At 37.1% G+C, this 15,871-nt stretch overlaps 1 protein-coding gene across 2 annotated transcripts in view; it reads left to right on the top strand.

Moving 5' to 3' along the window:
- Positions 1-15,871, top strand: part of LOC119780396 (protein kinase C-binding protein NELL2-like) — a 142,532-nt gene that overhangs the window by 16,689 nt on the left and 109,972 nt on the right. For both annotated transcript variants that reach the window (XM_038280430.1, XM_038280431.1), the window contains exons 3-8: positions 109-259; positions 2,068-2,241; positions 4,387-4,483; positions 7,352-7,424; positions 8,875-8,957; positions 11,904-12,032. In XM_038280430.1, the coding sequence (XP_038136358.1) occupies positions 109-259; positions 2,068-2,241; positions 4,387-4,483; positions 7,352-7,424; positions 8,875-8,957; positions 11,904-12,032 (707 nt within the window). The remainder of the gene's footprint in view (positions 1-108; positions 260-2,067; positions 2,242-4,386; positions 4,484-7,351; positions 7,425-8,874; positions 8,958-11,903; positions 12,033-15,871) is intronic.

Raw genomic sequence — 15,871 nt, forward strand, 5'->3', positions numbered from 1 at the left:
TGACTGCAACAATTTTTTTTTTTTACCATTTTAAAGAACAACTATGAGAATTTGGCCACCATGCAATTAATATGATTTATTTGTTTAAATGTCTTGTTCTCATTCTAGGAACCTCAAGGGAGGTGAAAGCTCCTGCTGAGATCTCAAAACGAATGGTCCAGAAGCTTAAAGGCAAGAATGAGTTTACTGTGCTGGCAACCCTTAAACAAGATCATCTCAACTCAGGAGTCATTCTCTCCATCCATCATTCAGAGCACCGGTAAGACCAATGGGCTTCTGTCATTAGACTGTTTTGTTTGGAAGATTTTTTGTCTACAGATGCACAGATCTCAATTTTTCTGTTCTCAGTTTTATCAAAGGAGAAGAAGCGATTACTCCAAAGCCTAAATTAAAAGTCCAGTTTGCAAATACACTCAATAGATGCATTATAAATGGCTTCAAAAACTTAATTAAATAGATAGTGATATTTTGAGATTACACAAAAACAAAAATTTGAAGTACTATAAATTAACTAATTTTTAAAGGTATAGTGGAAGACTTTTTGGAATTTTTTAAAAGAGCAATGCACAACCCCATTTCTCCTTGTGCACGCTCTGTGAACTCAGTCAACTGACCGTTTGGACAGATGATCACTGCTTTTTGCTCCCCGTTGGTCACGTAACTCCTCCACCACATGCAGCCTGTGCCATCTTTGTTATTAGTCGCTGCTGTCGGGTAGTGACAGTGGACCGCTGTGACAGCAAATCCCATAATGCTTTGCAAGAAGAGCTCTCCGCATAAAGTATTCCCAGGATATATCTGCCTCTTCTGAGGCCTTTCTTTTCTTCTCATACACTTCGTTGACACTTTTTCTCTTACGACCGTCAGCCATTTTCAAAGAACCGCGGTGAAAGAGGCTAACTTCAATTACTGAAACTGTAGCTCACCACAGATATACGGCTGAAAGTGCCCATGCTCAGAAAAAGACAGCTAACTGGGGACGAGCACTTAAGACAGCCTTATGTATACATTCCAGCAGAATGATTGACAATTAGGAGGACCACTTAATCCGATGATCCACCCGGAAAATGAAAATCCTCCACTATACCTTTAGATTTGCTAACTTTAGAAAATGTAATTTTGTCATATCAACAGGCTGAATGTTGGTTAATACTTAGAATCTACATGTTTTACAGACTAGCTTAACAAACATAGCAGTTCCTTTTAAATGCTGATGTGTTCTTCACGCTCAACAGACGATGTAAGCATGGAGTTTATAATCGTCAACTGCAAACTTGGTATGCTAATGTTTCCATTAGTTTATTCTAGCTGAGCCGTTGGACGATCAGAACAGCAATCTGACTTTCACATAACGCACTGATTGAACAGTTTGTACATTAAAATCAGTCCTAAGCAAAGAGCTCCAAGGGATGTTAATGACTTTCCCCTACTGCTTTCCCAGCCGCTCAGATTTTACAAAGCAGCGGTGCATGGTTTCATTTGGAAATGTGACAAGGACTAATTCAGCATCAGAAGTGTAAGCGAGTGCACTTCCAGAGCCAGGATTAATGTTCAGGCATGGGTAGGGCAGAGTAAATCTATTAGATGTGGTCTGCAGATAAATCAGGTCCATTGCTACTCTTTCATGAGCTGTTTTTTTTCTTCTTTTTCTGAACGATGTTTCTAGGAAACAACTTTTCATTAAATAAGTCTGCCTTTAAAAGCAGAGGTGATGTTTGTATGCTGGCAGCTCTTTTCATTAATGTCTTGTGGTTGGTAAAGCTCAGTGCTCCGGGGAAGAGGATCTTCTTTGAATACTAATACTCCAATGTAAACAGCTGAACAAGTACATATGGTCTGTTGTTAGGTGTTGCTGATGCTGCATCTAGTAGGCAACGTATACTACTGAATGCAGCTACTGATGGGATTATATATGAATTACTGTCGCACATCTAGGAATTTAAAGCAGACATTTTAAAATGAGCGTGATATCTAACAAAGGTTGCACATTAAGATGATCTTTGCAGGTTTTTTTTTAAATACATCATTATGTGTCATCATGCGGCTTGTGCTACTTTCATACTTTAGGTTTCTGGAGCTGGAGAGCAGCGGACAACGCAGTGAGGTGCGTCTTCATTACCGCACCAAAAGCCAGCAGGATCACACTGAGGTATTCCCTTATAGCCTTGCGGACGACCAATGGCACAAAGTCTCAGTGGCTGTGAGTGCCTCCCATGTCATATTACACGTCGACTGCAACAGGTAAGAACTTCATAGACAAAATGCTCTGGACCTATCAAAAACATTACTCTTCCTTGAAATATTATACAATTTATGTTAGAGCCATTGATTTTACCTTATTTATTATTTTTATTATTTCACCTTTATTATACAGGCTGTCCCTTTGAAATCAAAGATCTCATTTATAAAAAAAAAAATGTTATGGTTTTCCCCTTTTGGATTATTAAGTTTTCTGTTATCTAAGTAATTCTGTTTAGTTGATCTTTGGTTTATTTTCCATTTTATGTTTTATTTAAGCAATCTTTAGTTACTCTCTCTTGCCCCCTTGTGCCTGTCTCATATCCCCTAGTTCCCTTCTAGTCACTTCCATCCACACCTGCTCCATATCAGCTGATTACCCCAGTCTATAGCCCCATTTACACTACCCTTGAAAAACCGATCAATGCCGAGACCGGTTTGAGCTCGGATCAGTTAACCAGGCCGAGCTCGGTTCTGACGACCGTTTACACATCAGGCTATCTCGGTTCCTCGACTCCTCGCCTCCTAGTGATGATCTGCGGTATTACTGCCAGTATTGAAGGAGGAAATCAAGCAGTTGGTGGCGGTAATGCACCAACAGTTGTTTGCCAACCGTCATAAAACACAAGAAGAAGAAGACGAAGAAGGAGGGAGTCAAGCAAATTAAAATGGCGGCGCCCGTCACATTCAGAAAGTTATGCTTGATTATTATTGCTGTACTTCGGTGTTATTATTTAAAATGCCATTATTTAAAGTGTTGCGTGGAGAAGATTTCGATTGTTGTTTATAGTTGAAGAAGAAGTTGTTCTTCTTCTTCTGTTTCTGGAGGGGCATTACCGCCAACTACTGGAATGGAGTGTGAATCGGGATGTGCAACCAGACGGAGATGACGCGTTCTGCTCATGCGCTTTTGTTATCAGAGAACCGAGCCAGGGAAAAACCGAGCCGAGCCCACCTCTGGAACTGGTCTGCAGTTATCTCGGTCTGGTTGTGTCTAGCTCGGTTCAGTTCAGTTTGCTTTCCATTTACACACGATAAGTTATCTCAGTTACTGAGCTCGGACCGGTCTCGGCACGGTTTTTCAAGGGTTGTGTAAATGGGGTATTTGTTCTGTCTCCCATATATACTCTCCCTGTGAAATTCTTCAGTGCTGGTTTCTTGTTCTTTGCTCCCATGTGTGTTTTCCATGACGTCTCCTGGATTTTTGGTTTTCAGTATTTTGTTCTAGGATTTTGATTCTGTTACCTTTGGGATTTTGATTAAACCTACAAGAACTCGTCTCTGCATTTCTGTCCTCAACCAACCTCTACCCTCAAGATGACAAAAATCAAATTTAAAAACAAAAAAAGTTAATAACATATTAACATAGAAGTAACTAAATCATAGGGATTATAATTCCATTATACATAAACAACATGGAAGGAAAACCACAGCAGGAAGTTTTCTCTATTTATCTTAAAAAATTAAAATTTTGCCAGAGGGGTCATTGTAGAAAGTTTCAAATCCTGTTGTGGTGTTATCCAAATTTACAGATGATGCATCATAGACATTTTTTTTTCAACTATCTTTATTATTTCTGCATTTGAAATTTTAGTTTATTCAGCCTTTGGAGAAAGTGTATTTTAGAGTGAAAGAAACAACCAAGTAATCTGCTAATAGAGTTGAAAGATGACTTGTAATGGATCCCTTTTCATATCTTTGCATTAAATGTTTTTCATAAAAGCTGAACAGAATACGAAATTTTATTTTTGCAGCTTTTAAGAAGAAAAGCATCAGGAGTTCTTGCTCTAGTGGCCAGGGTTTCTGTTTAGGTTTTATGTAATTATGTTTACCTCGCTTTCTAAAGTTACAGACACCTTGAATTTCCTACTTTATATGTGCACCTGTTGTATAATTTGGCTGGGGCTTTGCTGCTTGTGAATGTTGATGCTCCTTGGCACAACAAAAGAAGCAGACGGAGTCACCATGTGCAGTGCTGAAAGCAAATGTCTGGTTTTATTCTCCTTTGGGGAGAAAGTTTACAGAAGGATTTAAAAGGGCAGGACCTACAACATGGAGAGAAAGTGATCCAGCATCAAAGACCATTAGATGTTTTTGCCACTGGTTTAAGGTTCATGGCTTTAACCCCTTTCTACTGTTGGTTTATAGGATCTATGAACGGGTGGTGGAAGCACCATTTATGGACATACCTGAGGATACTTCCTTCTGGCTAGGACAGAGAAACGCTGCTCACGGCTTCTTCAAGGTTAGTACAGCAGAGCTGACCCTTCTCTCAGAATATATGAATGTTGATGCCTGTCCTGATCTGTCTTATTAGCTGGCAATGAATGAATCGGAGCAGTAAGGAGAACTATCTTTTCAGCCCATGTGCTATCTTGGTTTGCCTTCTCGTTCTGCATTTGTCTCATTTGGGGGTTATGTATTATAGCTTTGGGATTTAATTGCATGCATTTCTCAAGGCTTGCCATTTAAATTTCAAGAGATATTGTGCTCACTCTAGGAATGGAATTTTTTTTTCTTTTTTTATCATTGTTTTTCCCCTTTCTCTTAGTCTGCTGCAAAGCACAGCACAATTATCTCAGCAACTCCCACAATGCTGATTTGGGAGAGATCATTAAATAGCCTGTGGACTGTGCTCATTAAGTTTAGAATCTACAGTAGTGTTGTCCACACACGAAGATATACAGTTTATCAACACACAGGACTGCATTTCACAATGTCTCACCTGGGGAGACACTTAAGGGGAAAAAAATCACTTTACCTCCAGGTGTTACTATTAACATCAGTCTGCTGTTGACTAGCTGTCTGTGGAATGGAGCTGTGATCCTGTTCATATCAATATGTTACACAGTTTCCTCTGTTTTAATTGGTCAGAAAGAATCCCTGTTGTTCAATGGAAAATTGATTTAACCTTATGATCTTGATTATTGGCATGAGATTGATTATTGGTAGACAGGTTCTCACTTGGACATAACATTCAAAGTCTGATTAAGATATAAAAAGTGACACACCTAGGATTCTGATTGTCGACTAGAATGCACTGATGAAAATCCTTTCTTTTTACTAATAGTGAATGGAGAATACTTGTGCTACCAGAAATGATAACAGAAAAGGTCACTGGTTACTTAACGCTAAGGGACTAAATCTTTACTATTGTAAGAAGGAATTTGTTTTTCAGATATAAAGTCAATGGAAGCAAAGAAATGCAGAAAAGGAAATATGATATTTGCTTTCTGACTTTCTTTGCAGTTCATTCAGGCTTAAAAGACAAAGAATAAGACTAAAAATTAAGAGTATGTGTATTAATATTTCTGTTTTTATCAATAAAATCGTTATATCCATGAAACAGGAAGAACTGGGTCTACAGGTGTGTGTGTGCGTGTGGTCTTGTTTTACGTCCCCCTATAGTAAAGTTCTTTTCTTTAGGTTAGGTTTGGGTTTAGGATTTAGTTGTGAATTCAGTTTAGGTTAAATTTAGGTTAAGTATATGCACACTGCAAAAAATGTAATCTTAATAAGTAATTTTTTCTTAATAAAGGTGCATTTTGTCTTGAATTGAGGAGGTAAGTGAGACATTTTGCCAATGGAACAAGACTATTTACATGTAAAATAAGAAAAACATTTGCATTGTCTTATTTCAAGTGCATATTATCTAATTATCTTATTTTAAGAGTAAAAACACTCATTCCATTGGCAGATCATCTTGTTTACCTACTGAAATTAAGGGTAAATACACTTAATTTAAGACAATTTTACTAATTTCTAGATCGTTTTTGCAGTAATGTTGGTAATGGTTAGGTTAAATGTCTGAATTAGGCCATATAAAAGGAATGCAAGTCAAGTAAATGTCCCCATAAAGCATGAAAACACAGATGTGTTTGGTTTTTGAGGTGGTGGGAAAGACATTATTTTCTTGGGTTCTTATACAGCTTAAACAGTTCCTTGCCAAAACACTGTGATATATTTCGCTTTCACTCTCAATGCTTTATATAATTTCTCACTTTACTGTCAGCTCTGAATATCCCGGGAAGTTGATTTTTCATATTTCAGCTCGTTTATTAGACACCTGTCAGCTCCTTTCTTTTCTGCATTGTTCCAGTTAGGCTGTTAAACTGATCCAATAAAATGTGACAGATTTCATATAAATCCACCCTGTTACTGAAGCTCAGTCCCAAATTTGTCACAATAGTTGGTTAAATGCTCCGTCTCTTGCATCACTGTGACTCTGCTGCATGTCATCCCTTCAACGCAGAATTCATCACAGTTCAGATGAAGCTAAATGTAATGAAATTTGCACTGTGGCCACAACAAATGCACTTTTCCGTGGTTTTGTTACAGGTCTGATCTCTTATCTGCTTCCGTTTTTTTCCGGCAGTCGATGGTGAGAAGCTGGCGAGTCATTTCCAGAGGATTTTAAATTTAGGGCCAGCAAATTGAAGTGGCAAGACAATTTAAAAAACAATTTCTTCTAAGTTGTGCTGCTCCACTTCTATAAGGGTTATAAATGCTCTCAAAGAGTGTACTGGGCCAGGTTACTATGGCAACTGAGTATCTGTGTTTAGATGTGTATGTTTAAAGGGTGGCTAGTGTTCGGACAGAGAAAAAAAAGCTGTCATTTTGCTCTCATGTATCAAGCTGAATCTGTATTTAATGGTCATGCTTGTAAGAAGAGATCAGAACAACAGATTTTACATACACTTTTAGGTGGTTCACCTGACTTCCTGATGGTTTTACACGACATGACTCCTCGAGCATCAGTCAAAATAATTGTTTGCCTCTTAGCTACTGTTCAAACTGATAGATCTGTTTTTGCCCACTCAGATGTATTTCTTTCTTCTGGTTTTAGTGAATTTCATTCAAGCATTAAGCCTTATTGAGTTGAAAGTTAATTACTCTTTTGGCTAATAACTAATTTCCCAGAAAGTTTGTTGGTACTTTACACCTTGGCACCTGAGCTACTGCACACTGACAGACCAAAAACGTCCCATACCTGCTGAAAACTCTATCAGGCTCTTCATTTTAAACTTTGTGTTGTGACTTGTACAGTATTTCTGCTTAATGAAAGCTGTCTTCCTCACTGATGAAGACGCTGCCTGTATGTCTGTGTATGCAGGGAGTGATGCAGGATGTAGAGATCCTGGTAATGCCACAAGGATACATCTCGCAGTGTCCAGATCTGAACAGAAGTAAGTTTTTGTCGTGTCATTATAGAAAAGTTTTTTCATAATGGGCTGCTAGCTAATTTAATCTACATTTAGTGATACTTGATTTTAATAATTTTTGTGTTTTGGCAATTGATTCCATAACAGTTTCTTCCCCACTGCCATTAGACTGCTGAATGTTGTGTAAAATGGAATATTTTATTTATACAAAAAGAAAAAAATTTTATGTTAGAACTGTAAATATACAGTCATATGTTTATATTACTATTTTTTAAATGTATTTATTACTGTTTTTCAAGGCTGCACTTTAAAAAAAATGAATATAATAGAGCTGTTTTAAACGAAATTTCTTTGTGTATACACTCGTGTATACAAAATGACAAAATAAATCAGTCTAATTCTAATAGTAAATACACTTTCTTTAGCTATAGGAAATCACTTATTTACACCTGAGGAGAGACAGCCAGTAGGAGAGTTCAAAACGTTTATTAAATAAAGAAAACTAAAGTGGAGTTGTGGCTCGCGGATTCTGCAGAAGGGGGCGGGGCAAAATCTCAGACACTCTGGTCTAGCAGATCAGTCCAAGAATGTCCCCAAGTGCTGCAGTCCCAGAGGACATGCTGGAAGCCGATCCTGGTCAGGGATCCAGATCAGGCAGGAACAAAAACAGGTGGCAGGATCCAGGCTTCCAGGCATCCACAAGCTCCCAGGAGGGTTCAGAGTCTGACAGGGTCCGAAAGCGTGACCTGGCTGTCACGCACAGGAGCAGACAGGATCAGGTGCAGATGAGCAGGCTCAGTGGATGAGGGTAGCCGAGACAGGACGTGGAACCAGAACTTGATGTAGGACTTTAAACTGGTCTCCTCCCTGGAGCCAGGCTTACTTAGATAAAAGCTGAACCTCCCCATATATGGAGCCAAAAACCGTGGACGATCAGGAGACGAAAGAAAAACACAAAAACCTCTTTCCACTGGCTGCCAGGATCCCAGGACATGAACCATGAAATAAAACTGAACAGACAGACTCACAGAAAACAAATAATGATCTGGCACTGAATGCTCAGGCTGAACTGAATATAACCAAGAAGAAACAGGTGAGAGGAATAAATTATAATTGAGGCAGGGAGGGAAAATGACAGGTGAAAGGAATTACTAATTAGGGAGGAGCAAACAGGCCAGATCATGACATATAATGCAGATACTGTACCTGTTGCTGCAGCTGGTTCAGGCTGTTTCCAACCCTCTGTGAACTTGTACAGGAGAAAGAGGTTGTAGAAAATGCATAGATAGAGAATTTAGATTAGATTTTGATTTAGAATTTGAGAATTTCTTTGAGAGTGGGTTGGTGAGAATATATAATCCAACTTTACTCCCTCTCAATTCATTTTATTTTTTACCTTAACATTACAGTAAATCATTATAATAAACTTGAACACATGGTCTAAGATTGATGTATGTTGTCATTTTTGACCCAGCATGTCCAACCTGCAATGACTTCCATGGACTTGTACAGAAAATCATGGAGCTGCAGGACATCCTTGCAAAAACATCAAGCAAGGTAATGTGATTTATTTGACATTTATTTCTTCTGAAAACTTTGCATATTTTATTTCAAATGTCCCGTTATAATTATAGTGATTGAGAAAAGAAACAAAACATAAAACTTGTCTGTGTTCCTTTGCCAATAAAACACATTATCTTAAGAGAAATTATGTTAAGTTAGAACCAGCTATTTATTTAAGTAGCCTTTTCTCTTATTAAATTGTCTAATGAGCAGATTGTCATTGATAATTGTGAGCAATACTTCTTGGACATCTGATTTGTAATAGAATTAGTATATTTTGCATCTCTTTAGGAAAAGGCCAACTAAGTTATGGATGTCTCTAAATAGTACAGCTAGTGCTAAAAGCTTTTTATTCTAAAAGACAATTTATAAAACATATCTTTGCACAAAACTGGTCCTAAAACTTGTGTATGCAAATTTCAATGCAAAAGCTGGGCTCTCTAAAATGAAGCTTGGCATGTAAATGTGTGGTCCCTCACAGCAACTCTGACCCGTTCATAGGAGGCACACTGCTTTTTCAGATGTATATATATACTTTATATGAAACTGACCTGAAACTGCAGTTTGAGAAATAGTGGCGTTACTCAGCTGATCTGTCGCCCAAAAAAGGGTTCATAAGGTTCATAAGCTTGTCTTAAGTCTTAAGTTTAATATCAAAGTCTGCTCAACATATATTTTAAAAGTTTCCTCACCGTCACATTCCTTTTCCTGATTACCAACAGGGGCAAGTCATACCACAGATTGATTTGGAAATGTGTCAAGGTGTGAGGAATACACATGGGTTGCTGTTAACATTTAAACACAGCTGAGAGACAAGTGCATAACGGTGTGCTATGGATGCTTTAACTATGCTGGACACTTTGTAAATGGTAGAAATTACCAGGAAACATGTTTTTAGGGATTACCAAGATTAACTGACCCATTATGATGAGTGGATTAAAATCAGAGTATTGCTCTTTAATCTAATTGCTGAACTGGGTCCAGTATATGAGAGACCGACCTGCTGGACTGCACAGTCCTCATTTATCACAGCTGTTAAACAACAACAGGTCAGAGCATGTAAAAAAAATTGTCTGGGTGCACAGTTTTAAAGAACATGATTAAATAAATAACAAACATCCATCCATTAATTTTCTGTATCCCTGCTGCGGTCGCGAGGGGTGACGGTGCCTATCTCCAGCTGTCTACGGGCGAGGGGCGGGGTTTAAATAACAAACAATATATACATATAGAATTTTAAATCTAATTAAAAGTAGGAATCATTTTTAAAAAGGGGGAGAAATGGATAAGGCTTCCTGTCACCGTCAGTTTGTTAAAGATCCAAAATAATCCATGACATATAAGGAAACATCTAAAGCTGAGATTATGTAGCCAAAACAACACCATATGTTCCTATATTAAATCTTCTATGCAGCCCATGTTCTCGATAATACAATCATTCCATCCATAAGACTCTGCCAATGGTCATAATATCTTTCTTAATTTGTCACCTACTACTATGGATACCAAAAATATTTATCCAATTCACCCACCACCATACTATCTCTGCCTCGGTTAAGCTGCGTTTCTTTCGCTCTTATTCCCGTGGTTGCTATTGGTAACCATGAAATAGCATTGATCAGCTGGTTCATTGAAGCACACAATGACATTCTTGCAATGCTTTGCATGAACTTTTATGGTTGAATGTAGGCGTGCAGAGGGCCGGGTATGAGGTGGAATCTGGGATGTAAACTCTGGGGTACAGATATAAAGGAAAATTGCTTTTTTTTTTTTTTTTAGCAGTGTTTTACCAATCATTTTTTCTGGTTTGCAACATTTTCCGATGTTTTGCATATTCTTACATTTAATATAGATGCTTTGCAGTGTTTTATATATGAGATCCCCAGAGCTGTTTCAAATATTTTAAGTGCATATTTTTATTACTTGGTAATAATAATGATGAAGGGTAAAATTGAGAAAATGAGAGAACAAAAAATCGACTTGCTGTTGTTTTTACATTTACATTAAATTGTCTGGGTTGTCAAACAAAGCAGAATTTGTCTTCTTCTGTCCTGAGATTAAATAATTGATTTAATATTTCTGTTTTAGACAATCTCCCTGAAATTGTGTTAAAATGGTGCTAATCATTTGTAAATGAGAGAATAAAAGCTTTATTATTGTGGAAACAGTCTAACACATGCTTTACATGGGGAGGTCAATGAATAGGAGTTAAATAAATGAACATGAAAGAAGATCCATTAGTGTTGCAGAGCTCTGATAATGAGATGAGGGACTGTAGTGAAGAGGAGGTGTGGTAATGTGCTTTAGGAGTTAAGTGGGCGGACAAGGAGAAACCATCATTAAAAACCAAAACCCATTTTTTTTTACTTTTTATTTGAAATTAATTTTCTTTTTATTTTCCTTTTACCAACTTTAACAGTATATTTGTAAAGATTGGATCTAATAAATGTATCTATGTGATACATTTTCAGCTTTGCATAAATGCAGTGGCTATGCAATCTGCAGTTGTACTTACGTACCGATTCCTTCAGGCTGACAAATCTTTTAAACTTGTAAAGAGCTAGATTTCTTTATTATTAAAATATTAATAAAGTAATAGGTTGTACTTTTATGATCACTTCACTATATCTATTGTGTTTGTGGCTGAAAAATGTAAATGGTTTTCCTCTATAGTGCACAGTATAGGCATGTCAGCTTCTGCACTGATTTAGTGCAATCAGCTTGGCAAATCTAATACAGAAATAAAGTAAATGTTCAGTAAAAAACAGATACCACAAATGCAGGAAATTGCAGTGCTTCTTTTATTACAGTTATTGTGTGTGAAAGATGCTGGAAGCTCTACTTTCTGGATGTGAACATAGAAACACTGAATTTGACTGGAATCCTCCCCCCTTGGCTCCTAACACTTTATTTTTTCATGTTTTCGGGTGGGGCGAGCAGCTGTCCAGGGCCGAGGAGAAAATGAACGGGCTGGATGGCTGCTATTGTGAGAGAACCTGCAGCGCCAAGGGGGTCGTCTACAGGGAGGACGAGGGCTGGACAGATGGCTGCAGAAACTGCACTTGCACGGTGGGTCTTCACAGTTTGACATGTTTGCATGTGTGCAGAAAGCTAGATTTTGTTCTTATTCAGTTTAAAAGCATGCATGTAATTAAAATCATTTGCATATTAGTGCTAGTTGTTATGTTTAAGAATGTCTGAGTGTGTAATGAAATGAATACTGTAATTATGCGAAGCCATGAGTTTTTGTATTTTTGTGCATGAAAACATGCATTTTTAATAATGTCTGTATTGCTGTTAATTTTCATACACCTCTCAGCTTTCCATATGTAAGGCAAAGCACATGTAAAGCAATAAAAAGCTGGTCTGCACCAAACACAACACACATAGAGCTTGGGATTATTTCTGGCAGTCATTTACTTTGCCATATAAAAAGTGTAAAGAATTATTTAATGAATGGAAATATTGGGCCTGTTCCACATCAGCGAACAGATTTCACCGTTTGTCAGCATACTCAGCTCCGAAACATGAATCTTATAGCGCCACTAAACTGCTCAATCCAGCCAATCAGATACCTTCACGCTCTGCTAACCAACATGCAAAGCAAAAAAAAAAGAGAAAAGACGTTGCATATCTCTTAATGTGCTGCACCTAATTGCTCCTGACAGATGATAATTATCATCAGGGATTTGTTCAACCCACTCATCCAATGGAATAGCTACATTCGTTAGGAATGCTGTTTTTTCCGTTACTCGGCTGCAATTAGGGAATTAGATAGGATACGCTCCTTACCTTATGCGCAGCAATTAGCTTTGACCTTTAAAATTCAAAGGTGAGGCATTAAGATGTTATCAATTATGTGGATCAGGTTCATAGATGTTGCTGTCACAGAGCTCTCAGCCGTGAAAACGATGTTAATTATAGGCACAGCAGCCAGGAAGTAGATGGCACTGGAGTATGTTGGGCGTGCTGGCCAATCTAGGCAATATATATATATATATATATAAGTTAAGTGTGTGGATATATTAATGGCAAAATCCTGGTGTCAAAGCCTCCGGCTTTCTTGTAATACTTTGAGTTGGTCACGCTGCTTTGTTTAAAGCCACTAAACTTGGAACTATGAATCCTTTATCAAAGAAAAAGCAAAAAACTCCACAGATGTAATGTTGTGTCTACACATTAACTAGGGTTTTTCTACTGGAGCATTTCCTCTACTAAAATATTTACTGGTTCTAACTGGTTTGGTTTTCTATGGCAGAAAACAGCTTAAAAAAACAGATCATTTGCTTAAGATGTATCAACAAACAAATGTTTGTTCCTCCCTTTGCTATATTCTAAAGTCTAAAAGCACAAACCTTATCGGTGTATTCCTGCACATAAATGTTCAAATACCACCTTAATGATTAATTAACATTGGTTTAAACAGCAGTCTGTCTTTGTGAACCCCACTACTGTCTTGCTTCTAAGATTTGTGGTATTCAGTTGTTATTATTGGAAATGCGTTATGGCATTGTAAGTGCAGCTATTTGCAGTGCATTAACCCACAAAGTGAACTAGTGTAATTCCAGAGCCAATTTAATCTTTTACAAATTTTAAAAGTATGCTATCAGAACATTATGAGTATCCTTGTGAGCCCATCTCCAGCTGCCTTAAAAAAGCAGTTCTTTCTTTTGGCTCGGTTTGGTGCTGAAATGCAGGGTCTTACAAGTTATTCACTGTAATCTTTTCCCATTTTGCCTGATTTTAACTCATAATCATCTTTTTTTAGGAGCCATAAATTATAAACACAAGTGAAAAATACCTTATGATTGTGAAAAAGGAGAAGAAATTATACCTTGTTCTGAAAAGCTTCTGCAAATAAAACCCTGAAATAAGTAACATTAATTTGTACCGAGTCGTTTTTACACTGACAGTCACAAATAAAGTCCAAAGCAAATAATTTGCAGAGTCCACCTCTTTTTAATTTAATTACTGCACCTATGTAGCTGTTCTGTAGAGGCTCCAAAGGTCTGTTGAGGAATAATATTGATCAAACAGCATCATGAAGACCAAGGGGCACTGTACACATGTCAAGGAGGAAGACATGTAATGTCTGTTTTCCAAAATTAGATTATTATACCCAAGCTTTAAATATCTGGAAAAAAAACAGCTAGTATGATAAGAAAATACATTTTCTGGCCCTTCCAGCCAAACATACTGCCTTTTACATCAATTGTAACTTTAATGGCAGAGATTCAAAGCTCAAATGGGGGATTATACCAAGTGGAAGTTGTGCATTACATGGATCTGGCCTTTAAGATAGTTTTTTAAAGTTCTTGAAAGAAAGCTTTAAGGTACTTGGTTTGTAGTTTGTTTCTAACTGTAAATATAATGCAAAAAAAAAAAAAAAAAAAAACATTTGTAAATAACTCTCTTTAAACAATTATTAGTTATAATGATATTCTGATGATCAAATTATTGTCCCCATGGGAACAGCTGAAAGACAAATTCTAATCATTACTACTTTCATTCCCATGGCTTAGAACTTCATCTTTCTTTTACTTCCAGGATCAGACTGCCTGCAGCCCAGGCAATATGCTCCGTTTAATCGGGCTGGACTGAACTGCTTTTCATATCTCATAGGTCCAGGCGATATGATTTTTTCCCTCCAAATCCAGTTAACAGATTTTTTTTCCTCCTTGAGTTTCATCCAAGATTACATATTTTACCTTCAAAACTAGTTTTTATTTCAATCATCCCTTATGGGACATGACCTTAATTAAAGGGCATTGAATTTCAAGCTATGAAAGTTCTTGTAAAATAACCATGTATCAAAACAAACAATGAAAATATAACAAACTAAATAATTGCAGATGATGCTATTATACATATAGTTGGTTTTTCAGTTAAAAGTATTCACACCTAAAAACAAAAAAGTAATCATCTGATGCCAACATGAGCTATGTAAGCCCAAGAAGTAGAAAAAAAATCTCACTTTTCCATTAAGTAAATCTTGATTTTTTTTTTTTTATCTATTAATCGGCTAATCTTTATTTATTATGTTTTCCACGCATAATCTTTGTAGATCACCTGAAACACTCCCACTTATTAAGCATGTTTTCTCTTTTAATCTGGCACTTATTTGGAGTCTTTGAAGATCAGACCCTTACTGGGGCAGAGATCCCCACATTACACTTCACATTACCCTTAACCGAATCTCTGCACTGTGATGCATGGTGGTGGCTGCATCATGCTTAAGCCTTCCTTTGCCTGATCAGGGAAGCTTGTCAGTTACCTGAGAGTTATTTTTTCCTGTTTTGTCTACTTTTCTTCAAGAAAAAAGAACAAAACAAAACCTAAGATATTGTTAGATCAAAAGTAACATAATTTAGATCAAAGCACATTAACCTGTTGAAAGCATTCAGTCCAAAGAATCAGAAAGTTTATTATAGGTCTTCCTCCCATCCGGCCTGAGCCAGAAATGAAGTATAAGCAATAAGATTCTCCACTTTCACAATTTTTGCAATGGTCAATTAACGGTTTTGTTGTGGCCCAGCTTTGATGACACAAAAAAGTGAAATTCCACTCCTTTAGTTTTCTCAGTTTATTTTTTTCCCTTGCGCTGGTAAAAAACCATACGCCCGCCCAGATGCATGTTGGTCCTATGATTGACTGCCTATTTATAAAAAAAAATTAACCCCAATTAATCATAACTAACCAAAAATAAAGGAACATGACTAAATAACCAAAAAACTTGGCTAGATTATGCACAAAAACAAAAGACGTTTTTAATCATTAACAAAAAATAATTGGCTCCTACAGGTTTTAATGTGAAGTTTCAATGTGATCAATCTTAGGAGTACTGATCATTTTTCAAGGCATCATCAACACTATTTGTCCCGATCAGAAATGTTTACTGAAGTTGTTTA

This window comes from Cyprinodon tularosa, unplaced genomic scaffold (genome assembly GCF_016077235.1).
Source record: "Cyprinodon tularosa strain WSP-4 unplaced genomic scaffold, ASM1607723v1 ctg16, whole genome shotgun sequence".
In the NCBI taxonomy this organism is placed as follows: Eukaryota; Metazoa; Chordata; class Actinopteri; order Cyprinodontiformes; family Cyprinodontidae; genus Cyprinodon; species Cyprinodon tularosa.